Source organism: Solanum stenotomum, chromosome 7 (assembly GCF_019186545.1).
Source record: "Solanum stenotomum isolate F172 chromosome 7, ASM1918654v1, whole genome shotgun sequence".
NCBI classification, from domain to species: Eukaryota; Viridiplantae; Streptophyta; class Magnoliopsida; order Solanales; family Solanaceae; genus Solanum; species Solanum stenotomum.
Genome location: NC_064288.1, coordinates 59,585,624 through 59,609,040, shown reverse-complemented (window position 1 = coordinate 59,609,040; position 23,417 = coordinate 59,585,624). Strand labels below are relative to the sequence as shown.

At 34.6% G+C, this 23,417-nt stretch overlaps 5 protein-coding genes across 5 annotated transcripts; 2 read left to right on the top strand and 3 right to left on the bottom strand.

Moving 5' to 3' along the window:
- Window positions 1–2,120: 2,120 nt before the first annotated feature.
- On the top strand, window positions 2,121–8,669 carry LOC125871470 (protein PAM71-homolog, chloroplastic). The gene is made up of 10 exons (XM_049552060.1): window positions 2,121–2,453; window positions 3,979–4,138; window positions 5,052–5,235; window positions 5,667–5,714; window positions 6,286–6,382; window positions 7,110–7,273; window positions 7,461–7,526; window positions 7,862–7,912; window positions 8,034–8,138; window positions 8,224–8,669. The coding sequence occupies exons 1-10, from the start codon at window positions 2,297–2,299 to the stop codon at window positions 8,287–8,289; spliced, it is 1,098 nt and encodes a 365-aa protein (XP_049408017.1). The 5' UTR covers window positions 2,121–2,296; the 3' UTR covers window positions 8,290–8,669.
- Window positions 8,670–8,942: 273 nt separating this feature from the next.
- Window positions 8,943–13,327, bottom strand: LOC125871739 (beta-glucuronosyltransferase GlcAT14A). Its single transcript, XM_049552398.1, has 4 exons — window positions 12,600–13,327; window positions 10,781–10,856; window positions 10,542–10,657; window positions 8,943–9,815 (listed from the first exon to the last, which is right to left on the bottom strand). The coding sequence occupies exons 1-4, from the start codon at window positions 13,192–13,194 to the stop codon at window positions 9,307–9,309; spliced, it is 1,296 nt and encodes a 431-aa protein (XP_049408355.1). The 5' UTR covers window positions 13,195–13,327; the 3' UTR covers window positions 8,943–9,306.
- Window positions 13,328–14,309: 982 nt separating this feature from the next.
- On the top strand, window positions 14,310–15,613 carry LOC125871740 (F-box/kelch-repeat protein At3g23880-like). The gene has a single exon (XM_049552399.1). It carries the CDS (start codon window positions 14,314–14,316, stop codon window positions 15,529–15,531), a length of 1,218 nt encoding a protein of 405 aa, XP_049408356.1. The 5' UTR covers window positions 14,310–14,313; the 3' UTR covers window positions 15,532–15,613.
- A 434-nt stretch (window positions 15,614–16,047) lies between these two features.
- LOC125871117 (dirigent protein 16-like) lies at window positions 16,048–17,532 on the bottom strand. The gene is made up of 2 exons (XM_049551711.1): window positions 17,045–17,532; window positions 16,048–16,428 (listed from the first exon to the last, which is right to left on the bottom strand). The coding sequence occupies exons 1-2, from the start codon at window positions 17,478–17,480 to the stop codon at window positions 16,133–16,135; spliced, it is 732 nt and encodes a 243-aa protein (XP_049407668.1). The 5' UTR covers window positions 17,481–17,532; the 3' UTR covers window positions 16,048–16,132.
- Window positions 17,533–18,637: 1,105 nt separating this feature from the next.
- Window positions 18,638–23,224, bottom strand: LOC125871659 (uncharacterized). The gene is made up of 13 exons (XM_049552296.1): window positions 23,143–23,224; window positions 22,375–22,593; window positions 21,952–22,028; window positions 21,651–21,810; window positions 21,473–21,497; window positions 21,235–21,324; window positions 20,992–21,163; window positions 20,651–20,724; window positions 20,317–20,386; window positions 19,957–20,028; window positions 19,696–19,829; window positions 19,421–19,494; window positions 18,638–19,111 (listed from the first exon to the last, which is right to left on the bottom strand). The coding sequence occupies exons 2-13, from the start codon at window positions 22,502–22,504 to the stop codon at window positions 19,020–19,022; spliced, it is 1,170 nt and encodes a 389-aa protein (XP_049408253.1). The 5' UTR covers window positions 22,505–22,593; window positions 23,143–23,224; the 3' UTR covers window positions 18,638–19,019.
- Between the last annotated feature and the right edge of the window lie 193 nt (window positions 23,225–23,417).

Genomic DNA, 23,417 nt, shown 5'->3' with positions numbered 1-23,417 from the left:
GAATATATGTTTTTACAATGTGTAATGTGTCGTATGACACAATTGAGATCTTTTTTAATTGTTGAAGTTATAATACGCTATTATACGAGTATATATTAGTCGAAATCGAACAAACTATGGTTACAAATTTACCATATCACAAAATATTGAAATTAAATTTCAAAATATCAAACCATACCGAATTAAATCGCTATAGTATTAGTATAATAATTTTAAAAATTGAATATCAAAATTACGATATCAAAACTTTCATATACCGTATTATACATGTCCTGTCTATTCACATGTGACTTTTTTATTTTTGGTAATCGAACTAATAAATCAACACATTTTTTTAAAAAAAAGGCTGCACCCATTAGTAATGTTGTGAATTGAAGGGAATATATGTCATATTAGAATATGATTCTATATATGCAAACTGTCAATAAAATTCTTGATTTGACGGAAAGTATATATATATACAAAGAATTAAATAACCTAGGAATTTTTATCCTCATGAATCATGACTGCTTAATATTGATAAGCTTTTGATTCCTATTTGTTTATTCCATTGAAATAAGCTTTTAATATAAGCTGAGATTTATCTTATGGCTCTTAACATCGAGGCTTATAGTCTAATGATATTAGTCTCTCATATAATGAATGTAATTGTGAGAGTAATTTTATTTTCGTCATTTTTTTTTTATCGTTTTCGATTCTCTAATTAATAATAGTATGTACACAATTCTTTGTATGAATAAATAAGTAAATCATTACAACTTATAATAATAAGCAATTTTTGAAGTTTTTATATGTGAAATTTGAAACTCTATAACAAGTATTATTTTTCGATCTAGATAAATAATAATCTAAGGCATTGTGTATGATTCTTCTTGTTCTCACTTATTCTATCTTTGATAATATATAAAACGTATATAGAGCATGTAACATGCTTATGGAAATTGTTAAATTGGTATTAGGATTTAATACTCATTAATTACTTGGTCAATTTCATTGATTAACAACATGAAACATTCTTGATCAAATGGCCGTCCAACAATAATAACAATATATATCTAGTATAATTCCGTAAAAATGAGGTCTGAAGAGATAAAATGACCATTCAACAATAATAATAATAAATCCAGTATAATCTCACAAAATGAGGCATGAGGCGATAAAATGACCATTCAACAATAATAATAATATATTTAGTATAATCCTATAAAATGAGGTATGGAGCAATTAAATGACTATTCAACAATAATAACAATATACACAATATAATCCTACATATTGAGGTCTGAAGCGATCAAATAACAATTTAACAACAATAACAATATACCTGGTATAATTCCATAAAATAAGGTCTCGAGCGATCAAATGACAATTGGATCGAGCTTCAAAATTTAAAATAATCCCCAAAAATTCAATGTTGTTCTATTCTATTCTCTCTTTTTGTTTCTAATTAGTTTGATAAAGTTATACTCCATCTAATTTATTTTAGTCTATATTACAATATATTTTTATCATCCTGTTTTAAAAAGAACGATTTTTTTTAAAAAAAATTTCTTCTTAGTGGTATGCTTTTGTAACTATAAAATTGCATTCATATATTTAAAACCATAAGTTATAGACATATTTCATTTTTTCTTCAACTTTATATCTAGTCAAATATGGATAAAATTTACAAATAGCCACTTTTTAGCCCCCGTAATTAAAAAATAAACACTATCATGAATTTTCAAATTTCACATGTGAAAAAACTATGGGAACTATATGATATTTTAGAATTTGAAAATTACATAAAACTTTATGGTAATAACCATTTTTAAATACTTGACCGAAAAAATTACTAGTAAATGCCATTTCTACATTACACAACAACAATTAACATACCTAATGAAATTCCACAAGTGAAGTCCGGAGAAGATAGAATACATGTGCACTTTATCACTACTTCGTGAAGGTAGAGAGACTGTTTCCGAAAGACGTGTCAGGACTCTGAAAATTTCCAAGAACAACATCCATCCAGCCCAAGGTGAAAAAAAAAGCCCAAATCCACAAGCTTCAAAACGGCGTCGTTTTTAACTTCATCAGTTTATCTGAAAAGATCCATGATGACACGTGGCACCTGCAAAATCCCAAGAACTCCACACTCCCTAATCAGTTCTTCAGCTTCTGGGTTACGACTACTTTTCTGAAAAAGTGTAGAGAATCCCAATATTTTTTATTAAACGTTTTTGTTCACAAATGACTTTATAGTAAACAAAAAAAGCAATCTTTTTTAGTTATAGTACATAGAATTAAAGAAAAAATGCAGGGGTTGGCGCTTCAAACATCTAATTCTATAGCATCAAGTTATTGGGGGAAGAAAAAGTTTTCATTTTTGAATGTTTTGGATTCATTGCCTAGCAAACCATCAATACCCACAAGGAGAATTTCCCATTTTTCAGGAGGAATTTCATCTTTTTGTAAGTTTTTATGAATACCCTTTTTGATTTTGAGTCCAAGAATTTGATTTGATTGAGTGATTTGTGGGTATGTTAGTAGTTAAGTGAATTTTGAGATGCCCCATTTTGAAGTTATGAGAAATTGGGCATAGTTTCTTTGCCCCCATGTAATAATTTCACTATTATTTGATATGTCTGCTTTGCATCTGTATGTTATTTTTAACATTGCTTTGTTATGAGTTACTTGAGTTGAAACTCTTTTAAAAGCAACCTTTCTACTTCCACAAGGTAGAAGTAAGGTATGTGTACGCCCTGTCCTCTCTAAACCCCACATATTGAGATTACAGTGGATATGTTGTTGTTGTTGTTGTTATGTTTACTGACTGAGGAGTTGGGTGTTAGCTTAGTGCTCCAGTTGGGTGTTTTCTATTTTGGATTTTTATTGAGATAATATGATACTCTCTTATGAGGAAGCTTATTTGGGCTAATCATAGTGGTTTAGCTCAACAACCGTCATTCGTGTAAAAACGAAGGAAAAATATTTAATGAGCACCCAAGAGTGTTGACTAGCGGCTAATACTGTGTGTGAAAACCAAGGGAGACCCGAAACCCCTTGCCAGCGAAAGCAAGGGGTTTGCCTTTTGGTTCGAGGTCGTCACACCGGGCTTGCCTAGTGCGGGTTACCTCTCCTGTGTGGTTTGTGAGATATTGCATAGGAGTGTGGGTTTTACCTTGTGCATCCAAAGCGTAGCGGCTGTGGGTTTCCCTTGTCACTAAAAAAAACACCAAGGGAGACCAGGGTTCAAATCCTAGGAGAGATAATAAAACGGTTGGTGATTTCTTCGCTTCTTCCTAAATCTTAGTGGGTAGAGTTGCTCGGTAGTTGTGCTAGTGGGTGGTAGTAGGTACCCGATTGAATAGTTCAAGGTGTGCGCAAGCTGGACATCATTGTTAAATTAGAAGCTTTAGGCCTTTTCTGGCGTTCCTCTTTTGGTTTGGGGGAAGGTGGCTAATTTGAAGTTATTCCAATTTTGTGCTTGTTGGTCAAAGACAATTTAGTCCGACTACTATTCAGTTGGATTTATTGCTTTTTCATGCACTCAGTTAGAAAAATGTTTGAACAAATCATGGTCAAAGATAGTGTAGCTTGACTTATAGTCGCTAGGGATCTAATTCAGGAAAAAGGACTATTAGTGTATCAGATATATTTATGGCTTAAGATGATTTTTTACATTACGATACATAACAATTTCTACTTAATACATATATGAGGGCTTTTGAACTCTATATTACTTCAATCCTGCAAGTGATTTAGTTTATAGAATGAAAGACCTTAAGATGGTAAATAAATTCACTTAATATTAGATGCGAGATGCCAATTTCCTGTCAGATGAACTTTCTTACTCCCCACCAAGATAATTTCTGAATTTTTGATCCGCCGCTTGTTAATATTCCTAGTAGAATTAGATTCTTTTATTTCTTTCCTTCTGACTACTACATCTTGTTGCTCTATTTTGTTACTGACTCATGCCTTTGTTACTTGTAGTAAGATGTACAGCGCTCCCTAAGTTGCAGCGAAGGCATAGCAGAATTATACCCTATGCATCTAATGTTGGTGTTGGATCTGGAAGTTTTGAAGAAAGTCAAGGAAATGAAAGCCACAATGTTTCAGTCAATCAGCTGTCTACCGATGGTTCATCGAAAATGTATGCTATATATATAACTTAGCAATTAAATAACGAGAATTTCTATCCACATACAAAATTGTGAAAGGTTTGGTGAATACTTTAAATTTCTTTTCTGCATAAAGAGCATGCTGTTAACAAGTATACGGGTAGAGGAAGATAGGCTGTTAAATCTTTTGTAAAGGGTCCCTCGAGTTAAGAGTGCATTTGGTTTGTGGGATAACTATTATCCTGCCAATGGCTGGATTTATCAAGAGTGCATGTTTAAGTACTTGATCCCGTTAAACCTCACATCACAAGGATGATTGGATGATAAAGTTTAATGGCTTATGAAAGTTTTTGGGGGATGGACTAATATGATTTGAACAATATACATTATACTTATGAAATTGTCTTGTAGTGCTGGTAATTTTGTGTCAAGAAACAAAGAAGTAGTGTTCCCTGATTCGTCCAATGCAAACATTTTCACATTTAAACTCTCAATATGACAAGTATATCACCTTAATGCAGCTTGATCAAAAGCATCTGTCAATGTCCAACAGACACCTCTACTTTCGGCATGTGGCTTATGTTTTGGGAGTTCTGTTTACATAATAAAACTTCAAGAATTCTTTTTAGAAAAACACAAATAAAAAGGAGTATCTATAATGACTTCAACTGTCAGTGTAGTCACAATTACAGATTGCAATTTGATTACGTTTTCTTTCCTTCAAGAATGAAAGGAAGAGGTTCAGGCTGCAATCATAATTTATTACACATGTATTAAGTTATAGAATCCTAGTCTTTGATATATCGGACATGAACTCTTCTGACTTTCTAGGTATCTTCATGCATTTTCATATGAGAAAACAGGTTTTAGTTTGATTGCAACTAACTAAATAGGAACTTTCACAAGATATGACACTTATGTAGGTTTAACTTTCATGAATGGCAGTGAGGCACTTCCTAGTAAAATTCCTTATCCTCTCGCTATAGCTCTTGTGCTATGTGGATGTTCGTTAGTATTTTCGCTGATTGCCTTCACGAAAGGAGGACCGTCATCACTCATTGCAGCATTTACGAAATCAGGTTTCACTGCTGCATTCTCGTTGATATTTGTTTCTGAGATTGGAGACAAGGTAAATGGAGAGATTGAGACAATATGCTATACTTATTAGCTTTTCCTGAACTCATGACTGTTTTTTGCCCTTTCATTTCTTTGGTTCTTAACCTTTTCATTCTCTTTGATACGGCTAGTGCTAATGGTCTTATATCTGGCATTGACATAAATACCTTGTAGGTGTAAAAGTGGTGTAACACATAATCATGGCTAAGCATTTATGCATCAATTAGCAAAAGTTTCTCTCTTTGGTGTCTTTTGTTGAAAAACTTTGATGCTTTCAGAATGAGCCTTGTGACACTGTACATGATTCTACTGATATGAATGTATTCCCAGCTAATTGATTGAGTTATTTAATCTGGGATCTGCTTTTGTCCTATGCAAGTTTTGAGATAATTTGTCTTATTCAAAAAATCTATCTAATTCTTTCTTTAATATGCAATTCAACAGACATTTTTCATCGCTGCCCTCTTGGCCATGCAATATAAGAGAATACTGGTATGAACTTTTGCGTTCCTTGTCCCTTACTTCTCCTTTTCTATCTCTTTTGCATCTAAGGATATTAAGTTTTAAGAGAATAAAAGTGAATAATTGTGACTGAACTTAGGTATATCTTTAAAGCAATCCACTTGAAGCTTTCATACCTAAAACTATTTTTTTGGTATCTTGTAGCATTCTTTCCTTATAGGCTATCATTACTGCCAGAAATTTTGAGGATGGGGATCCTAGATTATGATCATTTGGTGGTTGCAGGATTTGTTTGTAGAATTATTGATCAAACTGAAAAAGGACGCAATCCATTTTTCATCATATAATTATTATTTAGGAGTTATAATGTTGCCTAATTATGTGAAAGCAAATGAAATTCAAAAACTTATTGAAACTTGTTGAAATATAAAAATGGGGTTTAATATAGACTTGCGCTCACAAGTTCGTAGATTGAATGTTGATATAATGTAAATGCAGTTTGGTTTTAGTATTTCTTGCTACTGCTATACCGAGATGTAATGTTGTGGTCACTTCTGTTTTGTTCAGTTCTTTATCTTACTTAAATTGCATCAATGACCAGGTCCTTTTGGGATCTATGGGTGCTCTTTCACTTATGACGGTCTTCTCTGTCATAATAGGAAGGATCTTCCATTCAGTACCTGCTCAGTTTCAAACAAGTAAGTTAGACCTTGGGACTGTTATTTGTTTTTATTTTTAGTTTTCTGATTGGCTCCTTGGGATCTTTATATATTGGCACATTTTTCTTAGCATTTCCTTTTGTTGAAGCAAACTTGTCCTAAATTGGGTTCATGTTCTCAGAAAGTAAATGGTTAATATGCGCATTAGTTGGCAGCAAGCTTACTGATAAGTTTGTTTGGGTACATTATGACTGGCTCATCAAGTATGCCGATCATTGGATATTAGAACTTAACATTCTCTCGGCAAGTTTGGTTATATAGCGCTTCTTACTCTTGCTTGATAATGTTTCTTCCTGTGAAGTATAGACTGTTGTGGTATTTTTATAGTGTTTGTTTATCCTAGTGTACCTTTTCTTGCACATGCACACTGAAAAACACACCCTTTTGGCCACCAGAACTACTCGAGTTACACATAACATCCAGAGCTTGCAATGACCTATATTTCATACACGATAGCATTTCCCTCAGAGAATCTAAAGTTCCCCTCCTTCCAAACCATCAAAGATGCACGCGAATGGTATCCAAACTATCTTGAGCTCCTTTATTTTCTTCCCTTACCAGCTAGAAACAGATTCCTTCAGTGTTTTGGGCAGAACACATTGCCCACCAGCTAAATTTCCACGTACCATCTTTTGTTTGTTTGTGTTCTCCTTCTTGATTTTTGCTTGATATTCATTTTAAAATTCCCAATTGTTTTTCATAACAGCCTTGCCTATTGGAGAATACGCGGCTGTTGCCCTCTTGTTCTTTTTTGGTCTCAAATCAATTAAAGATGCATGGGAACTTCCAAGCAAAGATGTTGAGACTGGTGAAAAGAGTAGTCAGGAACTTGATGAATTTGCAGAAGCTGAGGAGCTTGTGAAGGAAAAGGTGAAAAAGCTGCTGAATGCCACTCTTAAATGCTGTATTGTTCTCTGAGAATTCTGCACTTCCAAATGTCTTAATCATCAGAACAAGTATTTATGGGGATGACTTCATTCTCTTTCCTGTCTCCATGTTTGCACCACTTGCATCTTCAACAAGCTGGTTCTAACGATTTAATAGATGTCTATTTCAGGCATCAAAACGACTCACAAATCCGCTTGAAATATTGTGGAAGTCTTTTAGCCTCGTATTTTTTGCTGTAAGTAGCTTCTTCTGGATGCAACATCGTTTCTTTTCTACTCCCTTTTTCAAAGAAGGAGCCAATGCAAAATGTAGAGTAGATGGTAGACAGAGTGCAAGCTTCCAGGACGCCAACATTTATTTAATAAAAAAATCAAGTCATTTGTATCATTTTTATAGTGTTCATGTAAGTTGTTTGAGTGTGACATGGAAGACTAGAACTAGTTTCTGTGGTTTTGCATTCACAACATTTAAGTCTAGAAAGTGTTATGTAACTATATCCAGTTGCTAAAGAACATCGAGGCCTGTTGTAATTTTTAAGTTAGGAATCTTATTGCTTTTTTTGCCTCCTAGGAATGGGGAGATCGATCAATGCTTGCAACGATAGCACTTGGTGCAGCTCAGGTACAGTTTCTATGAAATTCTATACTAACGATATATTTTCCGAGCTTCCCATAAAATTTAAGTTTCAAACTCTCCAAACTTCTGTTTATTTCCTCACTGCCATACTGACTCTATTTCGCAGTCTCCATGGGGTGTGGCAAGTGGTGCCATTGCCGGACACCTGGTTGCTACATCTATTGCAATACTAGGAGGCGGGTTTCTTGCCAATTACATTTCTGAGAAACTGGTAAGCCAGCGCCTTTTTTTCCCCCGAATCTGCTCTACATAATTGTATTTTGAGTTCTAAGCATATTATCTTGGTTATACAACAGGTTGGCTACTTGGGTGGAGTTCTATTCTTAATATTTGCTGTTGCTACTTTGTTTGGAGTCTTTTAACCAAGTTCTACAGAAAAAGAAGACTGTCGAGAAGTTCTAAGACGCCTATTTAGACTGGATAGATACGCGAGAAACGCTAGTGGTAGAGGGCAGGAAACTCCTGATGGTACCATAGATCAGTAACATGTTCATGCTTGGCATAAAACAATGACATTCTTGTACTACTGTAGAATAAGTAGAAGAAGCTATATTAGTGGTTCTTAGGCAACACGAGAGCTGTATGTATGTGCAATCCTATGGCCCCTATCAGAAAATTTTTCATGATTGTTGTACAATTTGTATATGTGAAAGAATCAAGATTTCTGTTCTTTCTGTTATAATAAGTTCTATCACTTTGTCATTAAAGAAGACAAAAAGATGTACTATTTTTCTGTTCCCAAGTTGACATTGTTAAAAACGTGCTAATTTGTATAGCAAAGAACTCATTTAATTTTGAAATGCATTGTTATGTATATCCGCAAATGTGGTCGAGTTGTTTGAGCAGGATTACTCTTGGGTATTCAACACTGGTGAATTCTTCTGTCATGTGGTTCATAGAAGAACAGAAACTAAGAAACTAATTAGTTAATGCAAAGCAAGTTGAGATTGACTATATGAATCTCTACTAACCATATCGCTCCATTAAGCTCTTGTGGTTGAATGAAAACACAAAGTTGAACAAGTAGTAAGATCCATGATTTTATAAAATGATTTCCATTGCCCTAGTTGTAGCTAGCCAGCCCAATAGACCAATATACAACCTTACCTTAAAAAAAATAATCAATATACAACAATGAGCTCTCTATCAAAATTGCTAATAAAAAACTACACGAGGGCTGAAGCACTTGGTCTTCTGTATATTTTTGCTCGTGTAATTCTTTTCGAGTCAACAACATACCCGTGTCTGAGTCTGGGGAGGGTAGTGTGTACGGCTGTACACAGACCTTAACCCTACCTTGGGAGGTAGAGAGGTTGTTTTCGATAGAAAACATTTTTCGAGTGCTTGTCTCTTCTGTAAGTTCTCATCTTGAGGGAGCTCTATTCGTAGATACATCGACTAGAACGAAATGTATCATTACTGAAAATCTGGACAAATCTTTTTTCCAGTCTCTGTGCTCCTGGACCTGGTCTTAGAACTTCAGCGTCTCCCCAGACAGTACATTTATCAATTTCATTTTCACCTAAACACCATCCGCCAGGGACTGGTTCATCGTGCTTGTGGTGGAGAAGTTCATGGTCGATCTGGTCAAGAATCGGATTGTTTGCCTCGAATGGTGCAGCAAATACTGCTCCACTCATCACCAGGTCATTGAAGTCACTGGTATTGAGTGGAAGGACCTCTTGTCTTGAGTTAAATGAAGCATACCGCAAGTTGTGGTTGATTGTTGTTCTGTTGTATTTCCTTGAATTGCACAGAATGGTCGGGAAATACACAGATGCCGAGGATGGTGAATTTGACAAGTACATTAGCAGAGTCCTGGGTAGGTTATCCGTGCCCAAGATGCAGAACTCGATAAACTTCCGACTCAAGATACTAGATGAAGACCCTGTAGCCAAGAGGACAAGTTTGTTAGTATTAGACTTAAATAATTTAAACACATATCGAACCAGTAACAAAATAGGGTGGTTGCTTTACTACTACTACACACCCTTGCCCTAGTTGTCACATATCCAAAAAGATTTAAATTCCGAAAAAATGTTGGGGCCTTTTCAAGGTGAAGGATAAAATAGTAGACACTTGGAACATGGGTGATGCGTTGTAGATTCATTGACAGAAAGATTTTGATTCTAAACTGAAATCGATTTTCTGTGTACAATGTAGCTAAAATGTCTTAAGAGTCATGGCCACCTAGTTTAGAATTTTCTGCATAAAGATTTGGAGAAGGATGGACATTTAGAGGTACTCAGATGCGGTAAAGTTGTCTCCGTGTGTCATATAGGTCACATGTTCGAGCCGTGGAAGCAGTCACTAATGCTTGCATTAGGGTAGTTGTCTACATCACACCCCTTAGTGTGCGGTTCTTCCCAGGACCCTTGTAAGGTGGGATGCATTGTGCACGAGGTTACTTCATCTCAAAGTTACTTTTACAATCTCTATGTTCTACTTCATTTTTTACTCTTTTCTTTTTAACAGGAACAAAGCGTTATAGTTGTCCACTTCATATCAAGATTATTATTTTTTTCAATCAAACATTCAAGGGGATTAAATAACACAAATATATTCATGCTTTCATCATTCATAATGCAAAAAATATGGCTACCAAGCATCTGACCTGAAAATAATCGATAAGCATCAGGCAGTTCCCTTTTCTGAGTTGCATAAAATACTTCATCTTCCTCTTCAAGATAGAGCCCAGGATCAACAACTATTGGTTTCAACTTCCGTGACCTGGAACATCCAAAACACTCATATATTAAGATCTAAAACCATACATTACTTGCCTCTATCCATGTGCATACATGCTTAGACAGAAAGATAGAAACTTATAATACGAAAAGGATATGGCCATACTCTCTCCACCCAATGTAGCTTGTGTGGTTGACAAAATTAAGATCCTTGGGTATATATGACAGAATGTGTAGAAGATCTGAAAATCAATAGAAAATAGCATCAGATTACTCATCAGTCATTACCTAAGTGAGCGTGTGTTGTCGTGAGAAATGAGTCCAATGACATAATTAGATCCATTGAATAGAATCAAATTTTAATGCCTCTATTGAAGTGATAAACAGTAAAGGAAAAGGAAAATGCATCTGTACATCCATTAATACCAAAGTCAAGAATAATGTACCAGACTACCAGCTTACATCCTAGAAAAATAACAACTTAAATATCCTAATCATTTTTTTCCTTCGGCATTCTATCAACGTAGAGAGCCAAGACAAGCTCAAATCACCCAGGATAAGAGATGTTTTTTGTTGTTGCTTCATGCAGACAAAACTATACTACTTGTAAAACAAAAGGATAACAATTTGGACCGCAAAGCTTAAGTCCAAGGTCTCCCTATATCTGTTCCACAATGCCACATTTCTGCTAAGGGCAGTAACCAGAGGTGGAACCAGTATTTCCTAGCGACATCAAGTGTAGGTAACTGGTTTCTAAATGTGAATTTCTTAATAAGAAAACAGGGTTTGAACTAACACCACAGGTTCAAGCAAGCCATATGTCGGCTTCTAGATCCGCCCCTGGCAGTAACGCTGCGAACATCCTATCCTCCCCAGACCCCACTTGTGGGACTACACGGGGTATGATGTTGTTGTGCTTCACAATGATTGGATAACTCCTCTTCATAAAAAAAATGATCGGATAACTCCTTACCACAAAGTGTAGTCACTGTTTCTACAAATATTCCATCTTAAGCAAAATATAATTAGGATCCTAAATTCCCTACATAAGCTAAAAATTCAGTAGAAGCATACTCCAGTTACTCAACAATCACTAAAAAGAACGCATCTTTAACATTATCCAATATGCATATCTCAGAGTCTTGAGTAACAATTGGATAATCAGCATACACTAAATCTAGTAACAAACAGTTTACAACAACAACAACAAACAGCAAACATACCTAGTGTAATCCCACAAGTGGGGTTTGGGACGGGTAGAGTCCCAAAAGACCCTCGTCTCAAAAACAGCAAATCAAAGTATTTACGAAAAAGGGAATTCGATAGTGAAGAAAACATGTCAATTAATAAGGAAAGCAGTACAGAATATTCCGAGAAAAGAAACAGTAACATCAGTGAAATAATGTGGTAACTGAAAAGAAAATACATGTATAAGGCTAATACTACAACAAACATAGTGCTCCCAGACTCCCACCAAGCCTTAACCCATCGAAAAGCGAGTCAAAGCTTAACTACCTACTAACATTCTACACTTATCCGCCATCTCCACACCCTCCTATCTAAGTCTTGGTATGCTGAAATTGTGTCATGTCCTGTCTTATCACCTTTTCACCAATACTTCTTCAGCCTACCTCTACCTCTACCTTTACCTCTCCTCACCACAAAGGCTACTCCCACCTTGTCCCAAGTATCCTTATTCTTAATCTTATCTCTCATAGTATGCATATCTTCAACATTATCCAACATGCATACAGAGTTTTGACTAACAATAGGATAATCAGCAGACACTAAATCCAGTAACAACACCAAAAAGATTAAATCTTTACACATACTTCTCAAAAAAGACTCAATTTTTACACTAAACAGTGCATATCTTCAACAGTATCCAACATGCATATAGAGTTTTGACAAACAAATGGACAATCAACACACACTAAATCCAGTAAAAACATCAAAAAGATTAAATCTTTACACATAATTCATACCATCTTGAGTAACAAGTGGATAATCATCAGCAGATAGATTAATAAACCAATTCCATTGAGCAGAAACACGCAGAAGGATAGAAGCTCCATGAAGAGTAGCAGACAAAGCAGAAGACCCCATTGGGTAAACAGAATCAGCTTTTCCAATAAAATTCACATTCTGGGCAGCTTTAAAAAGAGGCACAGATTGAACATACAGTGCAAGATCATCACGTTCATATTGAGAAGCTTTTCTATCAAGATGAAGAAGATACTGATTTCTTGGATGGTATACTGCAAATAGCAAACGGATGATTCTTGAGGTGTCTTTTGTGGATCCAGAGATGAGGTAAGCTATGGCAGGGGGTGGGGGTAGAAGGGTATTTTGGTCATTTGGGTTATGATGAAAAAGGAGACGATGGGGTTGATGATTTGGGAAAAGGGAAGGGTGGGGTTGGTTGGGGTGGGGGTGGGGTGGAGGGGAACTGAAGGAGAAGGTAAGAATAAGGAGAAGTGAGAAGATAGTGGTGGCAAGAATAATAAAGGGTGTTGAGATTTTGGTGGTGGGGGTGGTGGTTCTGGTGGTGGTTGGTGGAGGTGGGTGGTGGTGGTGCATTTTCTTGGGATTTACAAACAGATTCTTGAAATAGTTAATATTTTATATATGTAAGAATGTTACTGTAAATGGTTTGGTTCTTTTCTTTGGTTTTCTCAGTCACACTGCCTTCTTCTGTTGTCTGTGAATTTGATGATTGATTTGATTCTCATGACTTGTTCAAATTTGGGATGTGAATGGGCGGCATGACAAGTTTCTAGAATATCGAAATATAGTTGATGTACAAAATATCCTGAGTTTTAGTATGATTCAAGAAAGGGATCATACTCAAAAGGTGTGATGTAGATAGACTAATCTAATACTATAGAAATCATAAATAAGTAACTCTTTTGTTTCTTTTATTTCTCCTTTGATGTCTAATACGTTTGTTGAAGTCCGATTAAATGTAGATGATGTTTAAAATATCTCGAATTAGTATGAATCAAGAAAGAGATCGTATTCAAAAAGTGTGATGTAACAAACTATTTAATATTGAAAACCATAAATAACTCTCTTGTTTCTCCTTCAATGTTTAATACATTCGTTGAAGTCCAACTAAATATAGTCGATGTTTAAAATATCTCGAGTTAGTATGATTTAAGGAAGGACCACACTCAAAAGGTGTGATGTAGATGGTCTAATTTAATATTGAAAACTATGAATATCTCTTTTGTTTCATTTGGATGTCCAATACACTCATTGAAATCTGACTAAATTTAGATATAAGCTAAAAAATAGTATATTAAGAATAAAATGTCCTCTAACAAAAAGTAACTTTATACTAGAGCTTAAATTCACCGAAATATTTTATTAAATGATAAATGAGTAATAACCACTGTACCTCAATATTTGTAGATGAAATGTCTTTTATATCAGTCAAATGTCTATTTATTGAGTTGCACAAACATTACTGAAAATACACAAAGAGGGACTTAATTATAAACTGTGTTGTTGGATCTAGAATATAACAACAAAATCACAGGATATGTTAAAGAATGGAATTAATTAATAAATTATAAGAGTTGACCATTGGAGCATCAAAAAAGAAAAAAGAAAACTTTGTTATCAAGTTTGGTATTTTCAATCCTTTTCATTTATGAGTCAACTTTATAACATTCTTCAAAAATCCTAAAGCCAATAATGTCCACAAACAATGAGATGAAAAACACCATTCCCAATGATCAAATACATATTCCAAATTTCCCACTAGAGATCATCATAGAAATACTTTCAAGATTACCAGTCAAATCACTCTTGAAATTCAAGTCTGTTTCGAAATCATGGTTTTCATTAATTTCATCATCTCATTTTTCGAAATCTCATTTAAACATATCATCAAGAAACAACAATTTATCACACAAAAATCTCCTTTTACTCTCCATGTATCTACCTCATACTCTATATTCTTGCACCCTTTACTCTACATTGCATGAAAAATCCAATCTTTGTCTCAACAAACTCAATTTCCCTTGGAATCCATCAAACATTCTAGCTGGAGTTTCTTTATGTAATGGTTTGTTCTTGATTTGTATTGGTATGTACAATAATAACTTGTATTTGTGGAATCCATCTACTAGAAAAAACAAGATTTTGCCTTTTTCTAGTTGTACTAAGTATTCAAGATGTGATGTTACTTTTGGTTTTGGTTATGATGAGTTTAATGATGATTATAAAGTTATTGAGATTTATGGGGTTTATGATATTCACTATGTATATGATGCAAATATCAAGATTTATAGTTTAAGGTCAAATTCTTGGAAAATTATGAAAAAATATAGTGATGCACTTTTTTCCTCTGACTCTGGTGTTTTCTTGAATGGATGTGTTCATTGGGCAGTGGCACATAATGATGGATCTTGTATTTATTGGGATATAGTTTCACTTAACTTGAAAAATGAGAAATTTGGGAATTTTGCGTTGCCTAGTTTTGATGGTTTTGATCATTCAAGGTCATTAGTAGATTCAAGTGATTTTGAACTAGGGACTATGAATTGGTCATTAGGGAAGTTAGGGGATTTTCTTTGTTTGTTTTGTGACTATTATAAAGTTAAGTTGGATGTATGGATAATGAAGGAGTATAACGCGAAAGGGTGTTGGATTAAACCGGTTTCCCTTCCTTATGTAAGGGGAGTAGGGCCTTGTATATCACCGTTGTGGATATCAGACATAGACATCGGTGGTGAAGTGTTGTTGCATGATGGAACGCGTGTTATGGTGTATGACTCGAAGAATGATGAGTATAAATGCGTGGAGATTTGTGAAATGAATGGTGATGGTGTTGGAGCAGCAACTGTCTATGCTGAGAGCCTTGTTTCGCCTTATCTTGACAGTATTGAAAATACGCCTGAAATGCAGTAATGGTAAAATATTAGCTCTGTATTCTTCTTCTGTTTTACATTTGATACATTTGGTTTATTGTATCTGTTATATTGTTGTCATCATAGTGTCATGACCGTGGTGTCCAGGCCAGTTTTCGCGCACCTCAACTAATTCCACAGGATACCTACCACCTCCTACCAGCAACAGGTAGCATGTAACTCTGTCCACCAAGACTAGGACAAATGAGAAGAGTCGCCTAGTGTTTTTTGTCTCGGTGAGTTTAAAAAACTTTGTAACTTTTGTGTTTCCATGAACTCTGCTATCTGCATTGGTTTTAAGAACATGGTAATTGAAACATATTCTTTTGAGCTGAGCGTCTATATACTACAGAGCGTCTATTAATCTCTCTCTACTACAAAGGCAGGAGCAACGTCTACATACATCCCACCCTCTCGGAAATGTTGTATTGATCCACAATACATTCGTTATACTCTACGGATAGAGGAATACATAGAGATATATATTCACTTTGCCACAATGAAACAAGACAATATGTAACACAAAACCAAAGCTATAATATTCATAGTCATCAAATAAAACAGAATCCACACAAACAAAATTACATCAAATTAAAGCAAATTCAGTAAGTAAGATGAACAACAATCCTCAACAATGTCTCTGCACCATCAGTAACATGTTGACCAGCTGGTATAAGTGAACGTATTTCCGCGAATCCACACGCGTTTTTAAATTTACCAGTTCCTCCTGTTACTGAAATTCTTGACATTGTACTTCCAATTCTAAAAACTCCAAAGAAATTAAGACTATCACCAAATTCACCTCCTTCAAACATAGCTGTAAATGCCATCATTTGAGTACTTCCATCTGCTGAACTTGCTACATATACTCCTTGTGCTTTTCCAAGATTTTGTGTACCTGTTAAAAAAATGTAAAAATTCACTCAATATGTAGCATAGGCGCGGAGCTAGGATTTAAAGGCACAACGAATACTCAGAGTTGAGGTATCTAGACGTGCATACTCAAAGTTGACGTGTTTACTTGCCAAGTCAGGCCAAGTTTGAGTTTCTGTTTTTGTACTAACTTTTGCACTTTTCGATAGGCATACCCTTTAACTCGGTCTCAACTCACATTTATGTCCTTCAACTTTGGGGTATGCACAAGTAGACACTTAAACTTGTATAAAGTCGAACAAATAGACACACGTGTCTTACGTGATATCCTACCTGGCAATTTGCATCCTAAGTGATGTCCTACGTGTATTATGCCACATTGGATTCATGTGTCTACTTGATCAACTTTATATAAGTTTAAATACTTACTTGTGTACACCCAAAGTTGGAGGGCATATATGTGTGATGAGGCCAAGTTAAAAGACACATTTATGTATTATGCTTCTTTTCGATATCCTCAATATGAAATCAAAACTTAGATATTGAAGTGACACATAGAAGAAACGTTTAAACTTGAAACTAGTTTTTTTTTTTTTAAAGTAAGAAGAAGGGGAGGGTCAAGAATTACGTGTCTACAGTACCTAATTCAGGAGACGAGGTCAAGAAGTCATCGATAACCGTGATCGTCCCGAACCCCAGCCCTAGACCATCAGGGCCTAATTGAGTATTCACATTTTGTCCATTATTATTATTATTTCCTCCAGCAAATATTGTGCCTGCTAGACCTGTCCCTAATGGAACACCATTGATATTGAATGTTGGCATTGCACCATTAGCATTTGGAATTACAACACCATCTTTTGGAGGTTGAAATCCAAGTGGTGTAGCAAATGGTATTTGTCCACTATAAATATTGCCTAATAAACCGGTTATTGGCCGAGCTGTTGGATTATTTCCTCCCAAGATATCGTGCATGTACAATTCAAGAATCGGTTCTTGTGGTGTACTTGTACTTACATGATCAATTGCAACTACAAATGGTACAAATACAAATAGAATTGCAAATTTGATGAACATTTTTTGAGAATTTTTGTGGGATTTTGGATTGAGATGTTTTTTTTCTTGATTTGAGTATGAAAATGAACATAAGATTGATAGTTTATATAGTTTTTTAAAAAGGTGGATTTGTTGTGAGAATATAAATGTTGTTGAAAGTCTCCTTAGTGTGGCAAGTACAACAAAACCTTACAGGATTTTGCTTAATATTATAAATTTATAATAAGGTCTGAAAATTCTTCTATATGACAAAATAATAGTAATATTTTTTGGGAAAAATTATTCGTTGTAATAACTTTATAAAGTTTTTAATCTAACGACTTAAGTAGACCTACAACAATAAGCTTAATATAGAAAGCTCGATACGGTATTTGTCAATGGTTAAATTGAATAGATGGTGCATAAGCGGTTTGTTATGTGAGTGGATATGATTTAAATCTGATGACGGAATCAGAAATTTATATAAAAAGATTCAAAAAATATATATATTTAATTTATTATCTAATGTCTCTTTAATACTTATACATTCTTTAAATATGTATATCTAAGTGGAAAGGGAAAATTATTAGTGAAAAGCTAGTATTATTAGTTATAAACTGGTCCATTACAGAGAAAATAATGATAATATTAGCCCACTTGTAAAACCTAATCCATCTTAGTTCTCACTTTTTTTCCATCATTTTTAGCTTTCATTTTTTTCCTTTTTTTTTTTTTTTTTTTTTCTATTCTAAGATAATTCACTTTATATTACTTTGATTTTATTAATATCTAGCAAATAGCAATAGAAGTATGCTTATGTGATTGACCAAAGCGTTAATTAGTGGATATAATGAGGGAGTAGACAAAGTTTATCATTGTGTATGATAGAATATCTCACTGTTTATCTTTATAGACAATCGATTATTTAAAACTTCGTTAACATATATCCAAAACAAACAAAAAGAGTAGGGGNTTTTTTTTTTTTTTTTTTCTATTCTAAGATAATTCACATTATATTACTTTGATTTTATTAATATCTAGCAAATAGCAATAGAAGTCTGCTTATGTGATTGACCAAAGCGTTAATTAGTAGATATAATGAGGGAGTAGACAAAGTTTATCACTGTGTATGATAGAATACCTCACTGCTTATCTTTATAGACGATCGATTATTTAAAAATTCGTTAACATATATCCAAAACAAACAAAAAGAGTAGGGGATTTTAGTATTCATCAAATTTCCCATGATAATAAGAAAGAATCTACAAGTAAAAGTACATTTTTTTTTAAAAAAATTACAAAATACATAACACAAAACAAGTGGTAAAATGGGTAAATGAAGGGTGATAAAAATTAGCTCATGTAAATTTTGAATCTTTACCAATAAATTATTTTATAACATGAAATAGCCATTTATCACTCACTTACCAACCCTTGGTTCATTTTACCATTTTGCCACCTCTAGCGTGTCTTATTCTCCAAAAATGATACGATTTTTGAAGCAATCGACGATACATAAGCACAATCGTTGAGATTTTTGAGGAGTCCGAGCAACGTGCATCAATTATCTAGCAACAAAAATCACACTGAAGTTGAATTGTCCATTTGTTGTTCTGTCTCTTCATGATCCATCACTTTTGTTTGTCTCACCACTGGAAATATTAGTTTCCACACTGTATTCATGATATAATTGAAAAATGTAAGAAATACATGAATGTCATATATATTTTTCGGGTTAATTTCACAGAGGATCGCTCCACTTTCAAGTGAGTCACTGACGTGCCTATACTTCCTGACAACTTTATACATGTGAGTTATGACAACCTACTTGCCTTATCCGAGACCGGATTTGACATTTTGGACATTTTTTTTTATCTTCTATTATATGTAAGATATAATTTTATGACTCTAGCGCGATAAACGAAAATTACCTATACTTGATCAATTGTTCATTAAAATAAGTACAAACTAAATTGACTTACAATATATTGTAGCAGCAAACCATTCATTCACTATTTTCACCCATGTACTAGCCCAACCAACATCAATACTCCATCTGTTAATTAAAACAAAAAATTGAATCAAATTAATGTTGCTATAACACATGTTCAACTATAACATACTCAGTGTAATCCCGCAATGAGGTCTTGGGACGGTAGGATATACGCAAACCTTACCTCTACATCGTCCTTTGTAGGGGTAGAGAGGTTGTTTCTGATAGAGCCTCAGCTCAAACGAAAAAAGAAGATATACTTACTTTCGAGGCAAACCATCAAGATTCCAACTGATGAATAGCATAGCAAAGTACATTGCTCCTAAGGAGAACACTAAGTGAAAGAAGCCATACTTATAGGGAACATCATCCTCCGATTGAACTTTATCCTTGCGAAACTATGATACGAGCAAGGAGATATAGTCATGTCTCAGCAAAACGGAAACATACACATGATGATGAAAGATGGTTTGTGATTTTTGCACGTTCTGTCCATCTAAATGGGACAGAGAAAGCCAAGCTCACCTGAAATGTTTGTGAGTCGATGCCAGTGGAGAACGTTGCCATGACGATTGCACATATAGCAATCAAGAAGCCCTATTTTACAAGGAAAAGAAAGATAGTGAACAAGTGAATAAGCATGTGAAATGAGAGATTCAAATGACGAGAGAAGGACTGACAGTTTTCTAGGTTGACAAGCTATCGAAGAAAGGGGTGCACATGATATATATATATATACCTTAGGCTAATTCCCATATCGGAATGAGAGAGGAAAGTGAAAAGCTTTATAAGGTATACCACAAGTTCACACGAGTCGTGACAAATTTGATGTCTTAAAACAGCATTCTCAAACTGGTAAGCAGAACAAGGAAAAAATGAACTTACAATTACAGTAGTCCAACCACCATGCGCGTTGTTTTGTTGCTGAGAGCTGCATTTCTGAGTGGCAGGCTCACTGTAAACAAAGTGTCACCAAATCGACTTCATCACATAAATGACAACCAAACAACAACTACATTATGAAGGGGAAAGAATCGTAAGTTTTCAGCTAAACATGTGTTTATCGCCCTGTCAAATATGCTTTTGTTATAGGGATGATCATCCAACAAACCAAACATTTTGATCATTTTGATCTATGAACTCACTGAGACTGAATATCGAGCTCACAGACTAAACAAATAAGAGAAGGGGACAATAATATCAGCACGAGGTTTCTGACCTTCGAATAGCACTCCAACACAGAAAGACAACATAAGAAGCCATAATCCCTGAAGACAAAAGTCCTCTATTTACCTGTAAAATAAGTTAAATATGTATTAACAACGCGTGCACTCATCAGTAGAAACGGATTTTCAGTTTAAGCTACCTTAAAGATGATCGAACAGATGGGACGATTCAAAATCAGAAAAACGTGTAAGCATAGTGATAGATAAGTCCATCACAGAACTTATTGCATATTTCCATAGTATGGCTTAAAAGAGTTTCTTGACAGTTGACAGACTCTTTTACCATTCGGGTAAAATATCCAAAGGGAAACTAACTATTTGTTTAAAAGCATACCTTAGAGTGTAAAGATACAGCCATCATTACTACCAGCAGAATTGCAGTCCAGGAGATGAAGAATATGTTCAGAATGCATGATGTTTTGGAGGCGTAAAGCACATACATCACGAAAATACCACAAATGGAAGCGATGTAACAGACTGTTGACATGAATAAACCAAGGGAGCAGCTGTTTTGACAAAAAGGATATACTGTAAGTACACAATGTGACAGCGTGAACGCTGAAAGTGATAACTATACCTTTGTTTCTTTCGTTCATCAGGCATCCAATAGTTATTCCACCACGTGATGAACTCGATCACACTTATTAACTGGAGGATGAGAAAAACCCTGCGAATACATAACAGAACCAGTATCAACTGTCAATCATTGCTTTCGATACTGCAAACTTAAACAGAACATTATCAGTAAAGACTATATAAAAGAAAGTTCGAAAAATTTTGAGCTACTATTTTGCAGATTCTTGTAGTAGTATTACCCTGCACCTACTCGAGCAAATTCACCTGCAGGAAGGATAGCGATTTCCGTTTACTTTTGGTATTTCATGAGTGACTACATATAATCAGACAGTCTATAGAGAAAAATAAGATGAAAGTTGCATTTCACATGAAGCTAAAATGAAATGCTTTGATCAGAAAGCTTAAGCATTCACTTACCATATAACTGGATGTAATCTGAGGGGACGAAAAATGGAATCACCGTAAAAATGATCAACATAAGAAACTTCAAAATCCACCAGCCAGAATGCCATACATTGCGAACGTCATACAGCTTGCTTGTGAAACATGTTGTAAGAAACATTACTAAAAAGAAACTCTAATGATGTATGTCAAGGATGCAAGAGTGAAAGATTTCTCATTTATTTATCAAACGAAAACGATAACATTAAAGAACAGAAGAAAGCCTTTGAAACTTTCATATAGTTATACAGAACCACATTCTTAAGAAAAAGGATACAAAACAACCTAAACTCACACGAAGAACCCCCATCGTGTGAGAACATTCACTTCCACCATTTCCACATGCTTTTGAGTCTGCAGATAAAATTTGAAACACGAATCAAGAGGCATATATTGTGAAATCATTAAAAACAGTTGTATAGAAAGCAGAATCAAGTCATATGCAAGATTGAAACCAGTCATAAGACCGTTATGGCCTATTGAAATTTAGGAAATGATTTGAAAGCAGGAATTGAACTCTATGTCCTCGTACTTACTATTGTTCCTCAGTAGCTCAGTGGTTAGAGCGTTCAGCTGTTAACTAAGTAGGTTATTTCATTTACCTAGCATGCAACATTCTGTAGCAACTACAGAAGCATAAATACATGACAGTAAGTTTGCAATGTCAACAACGTGGAACGGTAAGAATGTTGGGACTTACAATGAAGCAGAGGAAGAACCCTTTCACCATAATCGCGGACAAACCAAGCTATAAGATTTGTTATCAAGAATATAATGCCATAGGAATAACGAGCTCGCGATGACCTCTTGCTTATAATTGCATATTCCATACTCTTCTGTTGTAATAATACTACAGGAAATTCTCCTCATTGTTCTACCTCATTGTCATCTATGTTGTCTTCTACCATCTTACCTCAACCTTTAAAGCAATCGCAACGTTAAATCCAAAAAAGATTGAGAATAGCTTGCACAACATACAACAACAATCATAGTCAAACACTCAAAATTTCTTAGGCTTTTCAGAAATTAATGAATAACTTGTTAAGGAGAAAATTTACTTTTTTCGAATAAAATAACTCTGCTTGTATTAGCTTGTTCACATTGCTGGTGCGTAAAACTAGTCAATTTATGATGGATTCTCACAATACTGAACAAAATAAGTTACATGAATAGTTAGTGCTAATTAGTAAAATCATGAAGTTTTCTCTATTTGTTTACCAATTATTAACTACTAAGGAAAATTTTAAACTTTTTGAATTTCACACCAAATTAGACAAAGAATAAATCATTATGTATAGAATTGTTTATAATGTACCTTCATTTCTTTCACTTGAATTAAACTTTGTAACAAGAAGTTAATTGGTTAAAATTGTAAGTTTGTTCAAAACACACAAGCAATTAAGAAAGTATATTAAGAACTTGTAATAGAGAATGATTAGAATATAAGAAACATAAAGTAAATTCTAACCTTTTGTTAATTTTCTTGAAGATAAAGCTGGAGGTATGAGTTTAAGATTTGAGTTCAAGTAAGCAAGACACTCTAAAACATGTGAGAGAGAATGAGGCTCCTTATAATTTTATACTATTAAAAAATCCTATTGAGGAAGGGGAGTCTTGACGTAACTGGTAAAGTTATTGTCACGTGATTAGGAAGTCACAGATTTGAGGTGTGATAACAGTCTCTTGCAAAAATGTAGGATAAAATTGCATAAAATAGACCATTGTTGTCCGATCCTTCCCTGG

Bases quoted from the DNA above. Each gene is read 5' to 3' on its own strand.
- LOC125871740 (XM_049552399.1), top strand. From the start codon at position 14,314: ATGTCCACAAACAATGAGATGAAAAACACCATTCCCAATGATCAAATA.
- LOC125871470 (XM_049552060.1), top strand. From the start codon at position 2,297: ATGCAGGGGTTGGCGCTTCAAACATCTAATTCTATAGCATCAAGTTAT. The intron at 7,274-7,460 runs GTGAAAAAGCTG...TGTCTATTTCAG, and splicing joins AGGAGCTTGTGAAGGAAAAG to GCATCAAAACGACTCACAAA. The intron at 7,527-7,861 runs GTAAGTAGCTTC...TTTGCCTCCTAG, and splicing joins TTAGCCTCGTATTTTTTGCT to GAATGGGGAGATCGATCAAT.
- LOC125871659 (XM_049552296.1), bottom strand. From the start codon at position 22,504: ATGGAATATGCAATTATAAGCAAGAGGTCATCGCGAGCTCGTTATTCC. The intron at 21,164-21,234 runs GTATAGTTATCA...TTGTCAAAACAG, and splicing joins GATGAACGAAAGAAACAAAG to CTGCTCCCTTGGTTTATTCA. The intron at 20,029-20,316 runs GTAAGTTCATTT...CTTGTAAAATAG, and splicing joins GTGGTTGGACTACTGTAATT to GGCTTCTTGATTGCTATATG.
- LOC125871739 (XM_049552398.1), bottom strand. From the start codon at position 13,194: ATGCACCACCACCACCCACCTCCACCAACCACCACCAGAACCACCACC. The intron at 10,857-12,599 runs GTATGAATTATG...ATTGATTTTCAG, and splicing joins TCCACTTGTTACTCAAGATG to ATCTTCTACACATTCTGTCA. The intron at 10,658-10,780 runs GTATGGCCATAT...TGGATGTTCCAG, and splicing joins AGCTACATTGGGTGGAGAGA to GTCACGGAAGTTGAAACCAA.
- LOC125871117 (XM_049551711.1), bottom strand. From the start codon at position 17,480: ATGTTCATCAAATTTGCAATTCTATTTGTATTTGTACCATTTGTAGTT. The intron at 16,429-17,044 runs GTACTGTAGACA...TTTTTTTAACAG, and splicing joins GACCTCGTCTCCTGAATTAG to GTACACAAAATCTTGGAAAA.